At 39.3% G+C, this 14,420-nt stretch overlaps 1 protein-coding gene across 3 annotated transcripts in view; it reads left to right on the top strand.

Moving 5' to 3' along the window:
• The window catches only part of MYH11 (myosin heavy chain 11), a 55,223-nt gene extending 42,555 nt beyond the window's left edge, over nt 1–12,668 (top strand). For 2 of the 3 annotated variants that reach the window (XM_030460231.1, XM_030460229.1), the window contains 13 exons: nt 700–804; nt 893–1,045; nt 1,477–1,725; nt 1,974–2,186; nt 2,891–3,103; nt 3,618–3,779; nt 4,467–4,595; nt 5,145–5,233; nt 5,472–5,595; nt 5,737–5,945; nt 7,095–7,203; nt 7,787–7,959; nt 11,956–12,668. In XM_030460231.1, the coding sequence (XP_030316091.1) occupies nt 700–804; nt 893–1,045; nt 1,477–1,725; nt 1,974–2,186; nt 2,891–3,103; nt 3,618–3,779; nt 4,467–4,595; nt 5,145–5,233; nt 5,472–5,595; nt 5,737–5,945; nt 7,095–7,203; nt 7,787–7,959; nt 11,956–12,091 (2,064 nt within the window). In that variant the 3' untranslated portion in view covers nt 12,092–12,668. Of the gene's footprint in view, nt 1–699; nt 805–892; nt 1,046–1,476; nt 1,726–1,973; nt 2,187–2,890; nt 3,104–3,617; nt 3,780–4,466; nt 4,596–5,144; nt 5,234–5,471; nt 5,596–5,736; nt 5,946–7,094; nt 7,204–7,786; nt 7,960–9,025; nt 9,058–11,955 lie in introns of all 3 variants that reach the window. The other variant, XM_030460232.1, reaches the window with a different exon arrangement.
• The last annotated feature ends 1,752 nt before the right edge of the window (nt 12,669–14,420 follow it).

Below are 14,420 nucleotides of genomic sequence, written 5' to 3'. Positions count from 1 at the left end.
GGAATGTATTAGTCAGCTATAAAACACGTAAGGTGCTCAGAAAAAATGACAACAAAATGAGAAATCTCACTTATCTATGAGTGTCTAGTAAGACATGACTAAAGACAGTTTTAAATGGTTCTTTGATAGATGCTCATTGTCCAGCAATACTAATCCAACTTACTGTTACAGCTTCATTCATAGCAGCAGTAAGCTTTTGTTTATTATTTTAAGTTAGTGGATAAACAAGGAAATAATCAAAATGCACCAAGTTCTGTCAAACTGGGAGAGGAAGGAAAATACAAAAATCCCCATTCCCCATTGCAATTCACTGAAAAGAGTATACTAATATTGCCTTATGAATATGGTTGTGATATATAGCCAAACTACAAAATTAAAATACCAAGGTAAACTAGACAAAAACAGCATTAGATGGTCTTCATACACAGGTCACAGAGAGGACACTTACAGACACTTCAGAGTTTGTGTGCACAATTTTGTTCCATAGTATTTAAATCCCACATACTGTCCAGAAAAATTATGGCAAAATTGTGAATTCCAGTTAAGCTAGAATCTTAAGCTTGAGGTGACCAAGAAGCATGGGAGCAGATTCAGATCCTGTTTGAAGTTAAGATTTTAATGCAGAACAAAATTAAAGTTTGTAGGAAGATTTTGAAGTTTTGTAAAATAACTGCGTTTATTCACTGTGATATCTTCTAGGCTGAGGTTGAGAATGTTACTGGTTTGCTCAATGAAGCAGAAAGCAAGGCAATCAAATTGACCAAAGATGTTGCAACCTTAGGATCTCAGCTACAAGACACACAGGTAAAGTCACCCAGTAAGAGCTACCATACCATATTTGTAAAATGCACTATAAAGAGACCTAAACTAATGACTATGTTGTCAACTGTAGGAGCTGCTTCAGGAAGAAACACGACAGAAGCTGAATGTGTCCACCAAGCTTCGTCAGTTAGAGGATGATAGGAACAGCTTGCAAGAGCAGTTGGATGAAGAAATAGAAGCAAAACAAAATCTGGAGAGACATATTTCAACACTGACAATACAGGTATAGAAATCATGGCTAAATCAGTAGCTCCACTCCTGAGAGTTTTGTCAGTAATTCCAGAGGTTTCAGATCTGTAGAACTACCCTGGCATAGCACATGGACTTTCATGGAACTAGTGCTGTTAGCCCAGATGGCATCAGGGAAGATTCACAGTGGAGCCACTGTCCCTTTTTTAAAGTCATGTTCTCTAGGACAGGTACAAACACAAGGTACCTCCCAAGATGGGCTGGACACTAAGCCTATATGTGCATACTGGGTCTGTATGCACATAGGCCTCATTTTGTAAAGGCTGGGTGATGGATAACTGGTCACTAGCTTCAAAAGGGTCAAATTAGATAATATTTCTTGGTCTTAGTTGTCTCCTGGCTCTCTTTTCTGTCACATTTTGTTGTCACTGCTGTAAATATCTATCTTCTGAATTCAAATTTCAGCTCTCTGACTCCAAGAAAAAGCTACAGGAGTATTCCAGCACAGTAGAAACCATGGAAGAAGGCAAAAAGAAACTTCAGAAGGAAATTGAGAGTCTCACGCAACAGTTTGAAGAAAAAGCTGCTTCTTATGACAAACTGGAAAAAACCAAGAACAGACTCCAGCAGGAGCTGGATGACCTGGTGGTAGACTTAGACAACCAGCGTCAGCTGGTCTCCAACCTGGAGAAGAAACAGAAGAAGTTTGATCAGGTATGAATTTAACATTCTCTCTTGCTATGTTACCACCTAACTTCTCTGCAACTCAGAGACTCCACAGGCTCAGTGAAGGATAAAGCAGGGACAACAAAATAAACTAATATTTAATTACACATACACTAGTTAATTTTGTATGTATATACTTTTATCAAAAAGCAAAGATTTTTCTCTGTCATTAACAAGTTGCAACAAAAAAAACCTATTACTAATGACCTCCTGTATTAACACTACTTTTTTTACAGATGCTAGCTGAAGAAAAAAACATTTCTTCAAAATATGCAGATGAAAGGGACAGAGCAGAAGCTGAAGCTAGAGAAAAAGAAACAAAGGCTTTGTCATTGGCTCGAGCACTTGAAGAGGCTTTGGAAGCCAAGGAAGAACTGGAGAGAACAAATAAAATGTTGAAAGCTGAAATGGAAGATCTTGTTAGCTCCAAAGATGATGTTGGCAAGAATGTAAGTTTGGGCTTAAAAAAATTTCCACAATAATAACAAAAAAGCAGCTGACAAACAGATCATTGTTTTCAGTGTGGGAAATTCTCTTTAGCACACAAAGCTATTCAGCAAGATCAGCTACTTCATAGATAATTCAGAGGTTATTCCATTTGGGCCCAAACTTCCAAGAGACTTGGTGAAGTAACTCCAAGCCATCTTTAACATGACTTCAAGCACGAAGAAGATTCTTACTGACAAAAACTGAAGAGGTTTTTTTGACTGAAAAAAACCACTAAAGAGATTCTAAATAATTTACTATCTTATTAAGCAGCTTTGAATTTGTAATCTCTGCAATTCTAATAGTTATATTTGATTTTGATGCCAGCCTAACATTTACATGTGTAGCTGCAGCATATTTCCATGGTGCATTGCCCATCACCTCTTTTATTAGTAATATAATAATATTACTTCTAGTACTAAATTAAACTATGACAACTTGATTAGATTAAAAATTATATCTTGAGATAAAGAAAAGTTTCTTATTTTAAGACAGATTTGCTCATGTAGAAAAAGATCCTAATTTAAACTATTTTGAGTGCAAATTTTTCATTCATTGTCCACAGCTGATATTTTCAAATGTGGCCTATACTGCAGGTAAACTGTATTTAACTAGAATAAATTTTAATTTCTTATACCAAGTCTATTAAATTCTCATTGCTTGAAAGGTCCACGAATTGGAGAAATCGAAGCGGACTCTTGAACAGCAAGTGGAAGAGATGAAGACACAATTAGAAGAGCTAGAGGATGAGCTACAGGCTGCTGAAGATGCCAAACTTAGGTTGGAGGTTAATATGCAGGCCCTGAAAGGCCAATTTGAAAGAGATTTACAAGCCAGAGATGAACAAAACGAGGAGAAGAGAAGACAACTCCTTAAACAGGTACCATTCCCTATTTATTATCTTTGTAAATATCTAAGCAAGCCAGCTGGAAGTATCCAACCTGATGCCATTATTAAAAGCATCTTACTACAATGAGAAGAAAACATTATATAACATTATAACATTATATAAACATTATATAACCTTCCTTTTATTCTCAGTGCAAGTGAGAAAACCTTCAAACCTATCTGCCTTCTCAAGGTACACTGAATGGATAACAAAAGCATTGGAAACTAACAGACAAGAGACAACCTATTTGTATACTAGTGTTGTGACAGCAAGGAGAAACTGTGTTGTCATCATCTTGTAATACACATATTTCTGTGAACAAAGAAGCCAAACTGCTGGCTTCTTTCAAGAATCTTGAATTTTTGGACAAAATGGAAATCTACTTTAACAGCCAGGGAAATCCCAATTAACAGAGATAGAGCAGGCTATATACATTATTCAGACTTACACAGAGTGTTTAAGAGTGCTGAAGGACTTCCCTAAACTTGTTTTATTTAATGGTCAGCTCCATGAATATGAAACAGAACTGGAAGATGAGCGGAAGCAACGTGCCTTGGCAGCTGCAGCCAAAAAGAAGCTGGAGATTGATGTCAAAGACCTTGAAAGCCAAGCTGATTCCGCCAATAAAGCTCGAGAAGAAGCCATCAAACAACTTCGCAAATTACAGGTATGTAATCCCCCAAATATGGCTTTTCCAGCTGCTGTCTTTTGTACAGTCACGATGTGAAAGTTTGGTAAAGTCTGTGAACTGGATTCCTATTCCAGATAATTGGTTAGAAAGGGATTTTTACTCCCACATTCAAGTATCTGTGCTGTAATGCTCAGTTTGACTGCCAAAGGAAAATTTCACGTGGGAAACATCCAGCATTGCAGAGAGATTCCAAAATTCTCTGGGCAACTATATGCAGCTATTGGCTTACCCACATGAAAGAAAACATAGGTTCCATGGTTTATGCTCAAAAGCATAAAAGACTGTTCAGAAATCACATAATCTCTGAATTAGCACTTTCCTTTTTATCTGTAAGTATCGATTATGAACTGTTCTGTCGTATGCTGACAGCTAAACAAGAAAAAGGGATGTATCAGAAAGATTAAAATTGCACATGTACTCAAACATTCAGAGCAAATTAGGACAATATGCATCACAAAAGCTGCAGTGTGCAAGTGGAAGCATTCCTCTTGGAATAACACTTCAGACCTTTCCAATGTGTGCTATCTCACCTTTCAAAAAATTGTATTTTAAGCAGGCATTATGACTGTGTAAATGTTTGTGTTCTATTCTGTCCAGTTTTTTTCCTACTGAAATTATAATAAAGGCAGACATAAACAAATGTCCATTATTCTTTTCAACAAGGCTCAGATGAAGGACTACCAGCGAGAGCTGGATGATGCACGGGCTGCCAGGGAAGAAATATTTGCTACAGCCAGAGAAAATGAGAAGAAAGCAAAGGGCCTGGAAGCAGATCTTATGCAGCTTCAAGAGGTAAAGGAGGAAGCTTAGAGCAGTATGACGCAGACTATCTATGACCTTCAGCAGTAAAACAGAACTGCAGTGAAATAATATAATAGCTATTGTGGATGTAAAGTTATAAGCAGCACTTTAACAAGTTCTGTGTGCTCCATTCACTCCACTAAAATGCTTGGGTCTAGGTCTGAGCATAGCCAGATTAAACTGAAAAAGTAACCTGGGTAGATAGAAGGCACAGACCACCCACCTTGAAGGGAAATTAACTGCATTATCCAACAGAAATTGTTTTCAATAGCTATAAATTCCTGAAGTCTTGTAAGTGCTAGTATTCCTACGTGTATTGAATGGCCATCTTGTGACTAAAACCAAATAAAAGAGAAAACAGCTGACAGCTGGTTAAAGTATTCCATTGTGCTTCAATAGGATTTATGATAGGACAAAAATTCAATACAACCCATCTTATGCCAGTTTAAGAAAGTTTACAGTCCTGTGTATTATAATATAACTATCTGAGCACTTAACTTGCTCAATTCTTTACTATGCTGCCTATTCCTTTTCTCCTAGGAGCTGGCTGCTGCAGAGAGAGCTCGCAAACAAGCAGATCTGGAGAAAGAAGAGATGGCAGAGGAACTTGCAAGTGCTGCTTCTGCAAGGTAGAAATTGAATTACTCACATGGCTGTAAAGATGCTGCTGAAAGTTTCATGACTGCCAAGAGAAGTTATGTTCCTCTCCCAACAGCCATCTGGTCTTCACAATATAACATACACATCTGACTAGTTTCATTGAAATATTTATTTCGCTTTTATTAATTATTGGTAGTTCATAAGAGTTTCAGAACCATTCAACTGGTCAGAGCCATAACTACACCCTTACTAAATCTAAATTTATAGGACAAGTCTCCAGGATGAGAAACGGCGCCTGGAGGCAAGAATTGCCCAACTGGAGGAAGAGCTTGAAGAGGAGCAAAGCAACATAGAGGCAATGGGTGATCGGATGAGGAAAGCAGTACAGCAGGTAGAGCTCGTTTCAGCACGTGTCACTTTGTATTCCAGCCAAAGATATTTCTGGTTCTGAATAAATATTTGGAGAATTGCCACCTGTCATATCTTTGAAGACAGGCAACACTTTTGACAACATCCATTCTTCTGGTTGCAGGCAGAGCAGCTGAACAATGAGCTGGCAACAGAGCGCTCAGCTGCACAGAAGAATGAAAATGCTCGGCAGCAATTAGAGAGACAGAACAAAGAGCTGAAGAGTAAGCTGCAGGAGATGGAGGTGGCTGTGAAGTCCAAATTCAAAACTACAATTGCTGCTCTGGAGGCCAAAATTGCTTCCCTTGAAGAGCAATTGGAACAGGAAGCCAGGTACTGGTCTCTCAGAGGGTACAGCTGTTCATTTATTTTTTGAGTTAATGAGATGGAAAGTAGACAAAGGCATCCAGGATTTGTGTTATTAGGCTCTTATTGTTATTGTCTCCCCCTCACTTAACATTTCTTTGGCCCAAAACTGGAGTTATTACAGGTTGTGATTAAGAACTGTTTTATTTCTGAAAAGTTCTGCTGGTATCAAAGGCAAGGATCTGCTCCCCTACACTTTGACCTATGACCTGCCAGGTTAATTGCCGTAACACATTGTGCCATGTCAGGGATTAACACTGGCCCAGCAATTAAACCCTATGACAGATGCTCTCTATTAATGCCCCTTTCCTCCCTGATAAAGAAAGGAGAGAGAATAAGGGAGAGAGACCTATGGGTTGGAAACTAAACTACACAACTTTAATGAAACAGTAATGATAAAAAGAAAAAAAATTACTAAATATATACAAATATACAGGAAAATTGATACCATGTTCCTCCTTCCTCTCCCCAAATAACTCTGTCAGCACCAAGGCTGGGAAAGTCCAGGCTGGGGTTTGACCCTTGTGATCCCTCAAATGTATACTGAATATGACGTGTATGGGATGGAACACTCTGGTCAATTTTGGCCATCTATCTTGTCAATTCCTCCCCAAAAGAGGGCTTCAGGTGTGATCTTTTTACTCCTTCTCTCCTTCCAGAGGGCAAAATGTTCCTCAGAGCTAAGCAGTGTCCTTGGCTCTGCACACCAGGCTCTGGCTGTAACTATAAACATCGAGCGTTATCAGTCCTAGAAGCAGACACTGTCTGAAAAATTTGATGTTATTTCAGCAAGAGACTTAGCTGAAAGCAAAAGTACAAGACAGAAAATTACCTTTATCCTGTCCCAAACCAAGACATGCCATTAGTAGGATTATTTTTTGAGTAAATCACCTTGTGTTATGGAACAAATCTCCTGGAGCACCTCTAGCATATGGCAAACACATTTGTTTTGATCAGAAGAACACGACCTATAAGGTTTGCATAGAATTCACCTGTCACATTTAGTAAGACCTTTTAACATATGGGTCCTTGGTGCCAGTTTCATGACCAACATGCCTGAGGCGGGTGAAGACTACAGACCTTCCACATCACAAAATGTTGCTCTGTCATTTGCAGAGAGAAGCAGGCTGCAGCCAAGACATTGCGCCAGAAGGACAAGAAGCTGAAAGATGCATTGCTGCAGGTGGAGGATGAGAGAAAGCAAGCAGAGCAGTACAAAGATCAGGTATGAGACTGTAATGAGAGCTCCAGCCTGGGGCACAGGGATTTTCAGGTTTTATCCTAAGAAAGAAAAATTCCATGCTGTGCCTCAAAGAAATATCCCTCTACAACGCAGACTGTCTGCCTGGATACAATGATGGGAAAGCTATACAGCCCTTTGCTAAAAGACAGAATAACGTACTTCTTCCATGCTAAGCGTCAAAGCACTAGTCCTTGTCAATCAGCTAGCTGCCAGTCAGACTGCCCAGTGATATATAGGACTATGCACAATTTCTTTACTGGCGTATGAATGGTGATGATGAACACATTTTGTTTGAAAAGTGACCTAATACACATTAGCCTGCCAGTCAGAAAAACAGAGGCAGGACTGTGACAAAAGAAACAGCAAGGCAGTGTCTGAATACAGTATCTGTCAGCAAAATCAACTCCCACAAAGCAGTTTCTTGTACATTTTTTAGATTTTGAGCTTATACCTTTGATTCAGGCCACGTTTCAGTAAAGCATTTAGAAGTACGAAATTAAAATGTGGCATGAAAAGCTTTTAAAACCCTTTTGCACTGAAGCATTAATCTAACATTTTCCTTTAGGCTGAGAAGGGCAACACACGACTCAAGCAACTTAAAAGGCAGCTGGAGGAGGCTGAGGAGGAATCTCAGCGCATCAACGCAAACCGCAGGAAGCTGCAGAGGGAGCTGGATGAAGCGACTGAGAGTAACGAAGCCCTGGGCCGTGAGGTTGCAGCACTAAAGAGCAAGCTCAGGTAGAGTACCCTTGGTTGGGATGGCCATTCTCCACTCATTGACAGCCTTGAAACTTGCAGCTAAGCCAGAGAAATTAAAAAAAAAAAAAAAAAAAAATCTGTTCAAGTAAAGAGCAAACACTGATAATGCTGCAGTTACTCAGTCCTTGTACTAGCTTGGCTGATAGAACAAAAGGCCCAAGTAAGAAGGTGAAGGGCATTTCATAGACCACACCAGTCTCAGAATTTCAACAACTGCAGCAACATGGCACAGGCCTGGTTCTTTTTCTGATCAAAACTCCTGTTGGCTTAAATAGTAACAGAATTAGGCTTGATTGTTTTTGAAAACACCCCTCATATAATGGCTCTACATTGTACAGAAGCAGTCACAAAAAGTAGAAATGCTTGTGCTTTTCACACATGCTCAGCTCACACATCACAATAAACAGTCTAGACACCATCACAGGCTGCAAAAGGCAAAACACATTTACTCTTATCCAGAAGTCTCTTTGGACTCCACCACAAAGGGATTCAGTGTCATCACACCAAGGAAAAGATCACAATGTCCCATTTTCTTGTTAAGTCTTACTGGGAAAAAGATAAAGCTGTCAGCTATACACTTGAGTTCTCCTGCACTCACAGGGTCTGAAAACTCAGAGGCTGACTTGAGTTATGAGGAAATTGCTCTATCAGCATCATCACACCATAAAGCTTTGTTTTCTACGTAAAACTAACAGTATTTCAAATTAAAGTAAAGCACCTGCCTAGTTTTGTTCTTGAACCAGTGTTTGCCAGTGTGTTTACCAGTAACAGGTATGAGTATTCAGATGGGGATTTACTTCAGAGTAAAGACCTAGGGATGTGGCAGCCTTTTCCTTGCTCCCAGCTGCTTTAAAAAGGAGTGGCCGTGTCTGGTCCTTTTTATATAGAATATGTAGTATCAGCAGAAGGCTCATTTTTGTTTTATCTAAATGTAATGTAATAGGCTGTAATGTACTTTGTTTAATTATTTAAAAGTAATCTACCTACCTCTGATCATGACCATGTGCTTAGTATAACTGCCCAGGACTCTTTATCTCTGTTTCAGAGGGACACAGGAACCTTCGCATGACTAAGCAGGTACCATGCCTTCAACTTTGCAGCTAGCTTGTGTTGCACAAATTTCCATTTTCTTTGGCCCAAGTAAAAATTATGTGAGGTTTCTGCAAACTGTGAAGGCTTGGATATCTTGGCATTAATCTGTTTTACCAAAAGAGACAAATATTACAATAATCTAGCTAGCATCAGCTGTTTATCAGTGATACAACTTTTCTTACCAGTAGGTTATGTACTGATGTAGACTTACCTATGTTGCATTCTCACAAGCTCTACCAGAGTATGTAATAAAGTACTCTGATTTCTTCTGCATGAAAATTGTCTTTTTTGCACATTATCTTTGTGCTCAGCTGCAAAGATTAGATTTTTTCAAATCAAATACACCATTGAATAGTAAAATTGATTAAAAAGACTAATCAATATGAAGAGTCACAGCATGTCATTAGAATTTCACAGTATTTCTTACACACATTGTAATGCTGATTCTAAGGTAAGATCCCATCTAATTCACCTGACATTTGGGAAGATCTTACTTGCATGTGATTTAGCACACACCACAAAATCACAGACAAAAGATAGAATCTTGCCTTTCAACACTTAGCTCTCCATGCCTGTGTTGCTTACAAAGAACTATTTCTCAGGCTTTTAGAGCTATTAAGCAGACATGACGTTGCATGTCTACTCTTGTTAAAATGGAAAGCATGGACACTGAAATTAATTGGCACTGTAACCTAGCACAGCCCTAGATTATACTTCATCACATTCTCTTGAGGTAAGATTAATACCTGCTATTGCAAAAATTAAAGAGCCACTACCTTGTAATATTTGTATATTTTCTATTTTACATATGCTGGATTTTGCTGTGAATACACAAATATTTAAAGATGATGTCTTGTCCTTGCATGTGCCATTTAGTCAGCCTACTATTTCCAGTCAGACTGGTACTGAGGCACTGCTGCAGTAGTACTTGTTCAAAGGTAGATTAAATACAGAGATGCTAAGCAAACAGTAATGCTTAAGGCTTGTCTCAAATATACACATTATTTTAACAGTACTAATGCAAGTGACCACATGAATATTATCAAACCCCTAAATCTGTTTATGACCAACACATATAAACAGAAAAGTGTTTATATACAGGGCCAATACCAGTTTTAAGAACTATTAAGTTTATGCATATTGCAACTGTTTGTTAAGAAATTATTAATGTGTGATAGGGAGTTCACTTCCTTATGGCCAAAACTGCATTCACATTTGTTTAGGTTCTTGCTGTCACTCCCCACAAGCCTCATGTTCTCTTGTAGCACTTCAGTGAATTACTGCAGCATAGAGAATGATCTTACAAATGACTTTCAAGTAACTAAGTACAGACAGCTGGAGCCCAAGGAGTTAAAAAGCTCTTCCTGGCAAAATCCAAGATCTTTAGTGACAAGAAGGAATGAATTTTGAACTTTTTTTAGAACTAGAACTTTCTTGTTTTACAGCAAAAACAAGTATCTACTATTATAACAGAGTAGACATTGCTGATAGACTATCAGGGCTATGACAAGACAGAAGTTACATTCTCTTGCATTTAAAACATACCACAGGCAGCAGAATAACTAAGGTTGACTAACAGCAGATCTTAAATGAAGCTTTATCATCCAGCTAATTGCTTGCTCAGACTGAAGTTTAAAGGCAGAATAGTAGAAAACACTCTATGTCACATTTCTACCATGGAAACAGATCTGTGCCTCTGAAATAAGTTAGCCTAGCCAGTGTTCCTATACACTTCCCCTGCATGGAGGATAAAACTTAACAGCTGCTTCAGAAAGGACAACACCAGCTTAGTCTTTTGCAAGGACAAGATGAGCCTTTAAATATTTATGCGTGATTGCTGTACCCAAAGAAGTACAGAGTTGGATGCATTTAACATCAAACGAGAAATTTTGGCACAAAGTTCAGTGATAATGAATTTATTTTATTGCTTATGTCTGTAGTCTCAAGCCTTTACAAAGGTTTGCTTAATGAGGGGCAAGTGAGAGGCCAGGTAACAAAACTCAAATGTTTTGTACCACAGTAGCAATGAAGGCCAAGAAGACAAAAAGCCATCTTCTGTCTCACTTGCTCACACCTCCCTAAAAAATTAACCTTGAGAACCAAAGCATCTCTGCCTTGGGTTGTAGCTGTGAAATATATGGGGATGGGAGGGAGATGGGAGAGGAAAATGGGGTAAGATGGGAAAAGCATTTTCTGTAGGCTCTTCTGCAAGACACTTGCACTGTTAAGTGTCAGCACCTGAGTTAAAACAAACTTCCAAAGACACAATGATTTTCTCTTTCCATTGGGAAAGAGATTGGAACTATTCACAAACTAGGACACCATGTGCATCAAAGCATTGACCAGTGCAGCTTCTGCAGGGAGGGACTGTGGGCTCAAAAATGCCTGCTGGCATCTGCAACACTGCTCCAGTTCCAGGTCTCAATGGGCTTTCAATCACTCATGGCTGCAGCTCAGGAATTCAGCACAAGCTCACTTTCTCCTTGTTCTTCCAAAGGGACAGGAAGGACATTCCCTTGCTGCTGTGGCTACAAGCAGCCCTTCTTCCCATTCCTTCCAACCACAACCAGTTGCGGTACCCATAAGGGAAATGAGTGAAATGAAGATAGGGATACTGGAGCAGATGAGACCAGAGGACAACCTCAAGCACAATACCAGGATTCCCATCACAGTTCCAAGCAACAGGGAGTCTCAACCTATCCACAGATTATTCTTATATACTACAGAACAGAGTTGTATTAGAGGCCCACAACTCTTGGCTGTCCCACATTTAAAAAAAAAAAATATCAGCCCCACAAGTATTGTTACAGAACTCTATGCTTATTTGTGAGGACTGCAAATGAACTAACACCTGTCTGGTTTTATTTTTTCTCTCAACTGCAGGAGGGGAAATGAGCCAGCATCTTTTGCTCCACCTCGTAGATCTGGAGGCAGAAGAGTAATTGAAAATTCAACAGATGGAGGTGATGAAGAAATGGATGCAAGAGATGGAGATTTCAATGGAAAAGCCAGTGAATAAGCACGCTTTAAATACTGCACTGCAGCAAGGGGAGGAAGGATGATATTTAGCACTGTGTAAGTCTACTCTTAGTGTCAAGGTCACATACACCCACTCCTCTGACAATGATAAAAGCACAACTGCCTTGTCTCCGATTTATAGAATGACTTTAAAAGTACTACAAAATGTGTTTTACCTTGAAGTGTATTTGAAAAGGTGGGGTATTTTTTTAACACTGAGTAATTCACTTCAAGAATCTTCCAGACAGTGAGTTCTAGTAGCTCAGATGATTTAAATGCCAGTGGACTATAGTTTACACAGGATTTTGCAAGACTGTTGCAGGAAAAAAAAAATGCTCATTGGTCGGTTAGTCTTTTCTTGAACTTTCATTTTGTCTTGAGTATTAGATTAATATAGGCTTTTTCCTGGTTACCACACCCCCAATGCACCATTCACAAGGTGGAATTGCCTTTTTAATCACTTACTGAAAAAGTAAAATATCATTTGTTCAAATTAAGTCAACTGTTACAGTTTTATATGCACCATGGATGTGCTTACACACTAATAAAAGACTATAAAACTTGTCACTTGTGTGCAATTCCTGTGTTGTGTGCAATTCTTGTACTCTTGTGTCACTTGTGTGCAATACAGCATACTCAAAGGGAATGGGATATGCAGTAGAGCTTCTTTACAATTCAAATACTTTTTGGAAAAGGTCACCTGTAATCATTAGAACAAAATCAGGTTTTCTTCTTATCAATTGCTTTTGAAGGAATTAAAGAAAAAATATGTACACTGAGCTGAACGTCAGGTGACATGAAGTAGTTGGGACAGGTTTGGTTACCTCATGGACACGTATCTAGGTGCCCTGGATGTATCCAAAGGCTGGCAGACACAACACAGGGCCTGAAGGGGATTTTCAGCATTCCAGTGCTGGAAAGCAGGCAGGGTGTTAAGTGTCTGTCATTAGGCAACTGAACCCACTCTTGAAGACTCTGTGTACAGGGATATTTCCAACTAGAGCCTCTATCCCAGTCAGAGAACAATAAGAGACAGCAGCCCACACCAAGCACAATGATCTAAGCCAAGATGTTCTACATCAAGGAATAAACACGCAATTACATTTTATTTTTGGAGCACCCAAACAGGACCAAGCCCACTCCTGGAAACTATGAAGACCTGCCACAAATCCACACAGCTCTAGTGCTTTCAGATAGCAACTAGCTTGGTGGTCACACTGGGGCAGCAGAGAGCCATGCACAGCAAGGCCAGGTGTAGAATTAGTCTGAACTGAGCAGAGCACTTCCTTGATGCTTGAGATTTCTCAGCAAGTGAACCTTAAGCAGTGTGACTACAGGGAAAACAAGTCATTAAAAACATCCACCTTAGCAGGTAATGCAATAATCTAAATTTAAGCATTGTTTGAGAATACACCAACTGCAGATTCAGATAAGGCACCATCTAGACAGTAGAATCAGAGCCCAAAGAATTCTCATGAAAAAGTAAAGGAAGAGTGTAAAGAATCTATTTAGAGTAAGATTACAAGCTGCAGAGGTGGGGGGTTAGAAGCTGTCAAGTAAGACCTTTTCATTGCTCAATCAGCCACACAGCCCAGCTTCATACATTTGTTCAAGATCTGGCTGTTAAGCACACAGCTTGTGAGCCTGCATGGTGGGAACCAGAATACCAAGAAGTCAGACTTGGTAAAGAATGGCCTATGCTCAGAGCTGAACCAGTAAACTGAACACAGAGCTCTTCTAAAAGAAATTCACATACATGATGGTAGATGGTTACAGCACTGCCAATCACTTGAGAAACTCAGGTTCCAATCCCTGTTCAGCAAAGCTTGTGACAAAATAGAGCCAGAGTTTCTTTAATAACACCACAGAAAGCATCCTTCTGCAACAGTGGCTGAACTGAAGTTCCTCTCCCCAAAAATACTTCTCTGTATCATTACAGAGGTGATTGTTCTGGACGAAGTTATTTTGATAATTCTCAATAACCTATCCACCCACAGTCTACCTGGTTACCTCTGTAATCACATTAATAATATTAGCTGTAAAATCTATCATTCTAGCACAGCCATAACTTCCCAACTTTCTACCTTATCTCAATGGTGTGTCTCAATCTGACTGCAAGCCAACTTGCTCACCAAACAGGTAAATTCTGGCAAGATATGGAAAATGCAACTTGTCTCCCCTGATCTTCCAGGCTACACAGTCCATGTGCCAGCATAAATATCAAAGTAGCCACATGCTTCTGCTCCTCATGGGTAAGAGCAAGCTCCCTGCCTGAAAGAATAAAAACAATGTTAAAACAACCAGAATTCAAGATTTTCAGAGAGAGAAGT

Source organism: Calypte anna, chromosome 14, assembly GCF_003957555.1.
Source record: "Calypte anna isolate BGI_N300 chromosome 14, bCalAnn1_v1.p, whole genome shotgun sequence".
Taxonomy (NCBI): domain Eukaryota; kingdom Metazoa; phylum Chordata; class Aves; order Apodiformes; family Trochilidae; genus Calypte; species Calypte anna.
The sequence above is the reverse complement of the archived record's forward strand: the minus strand, read 5'-3'. Positions and strand labels throughout refer to the sequence as shown.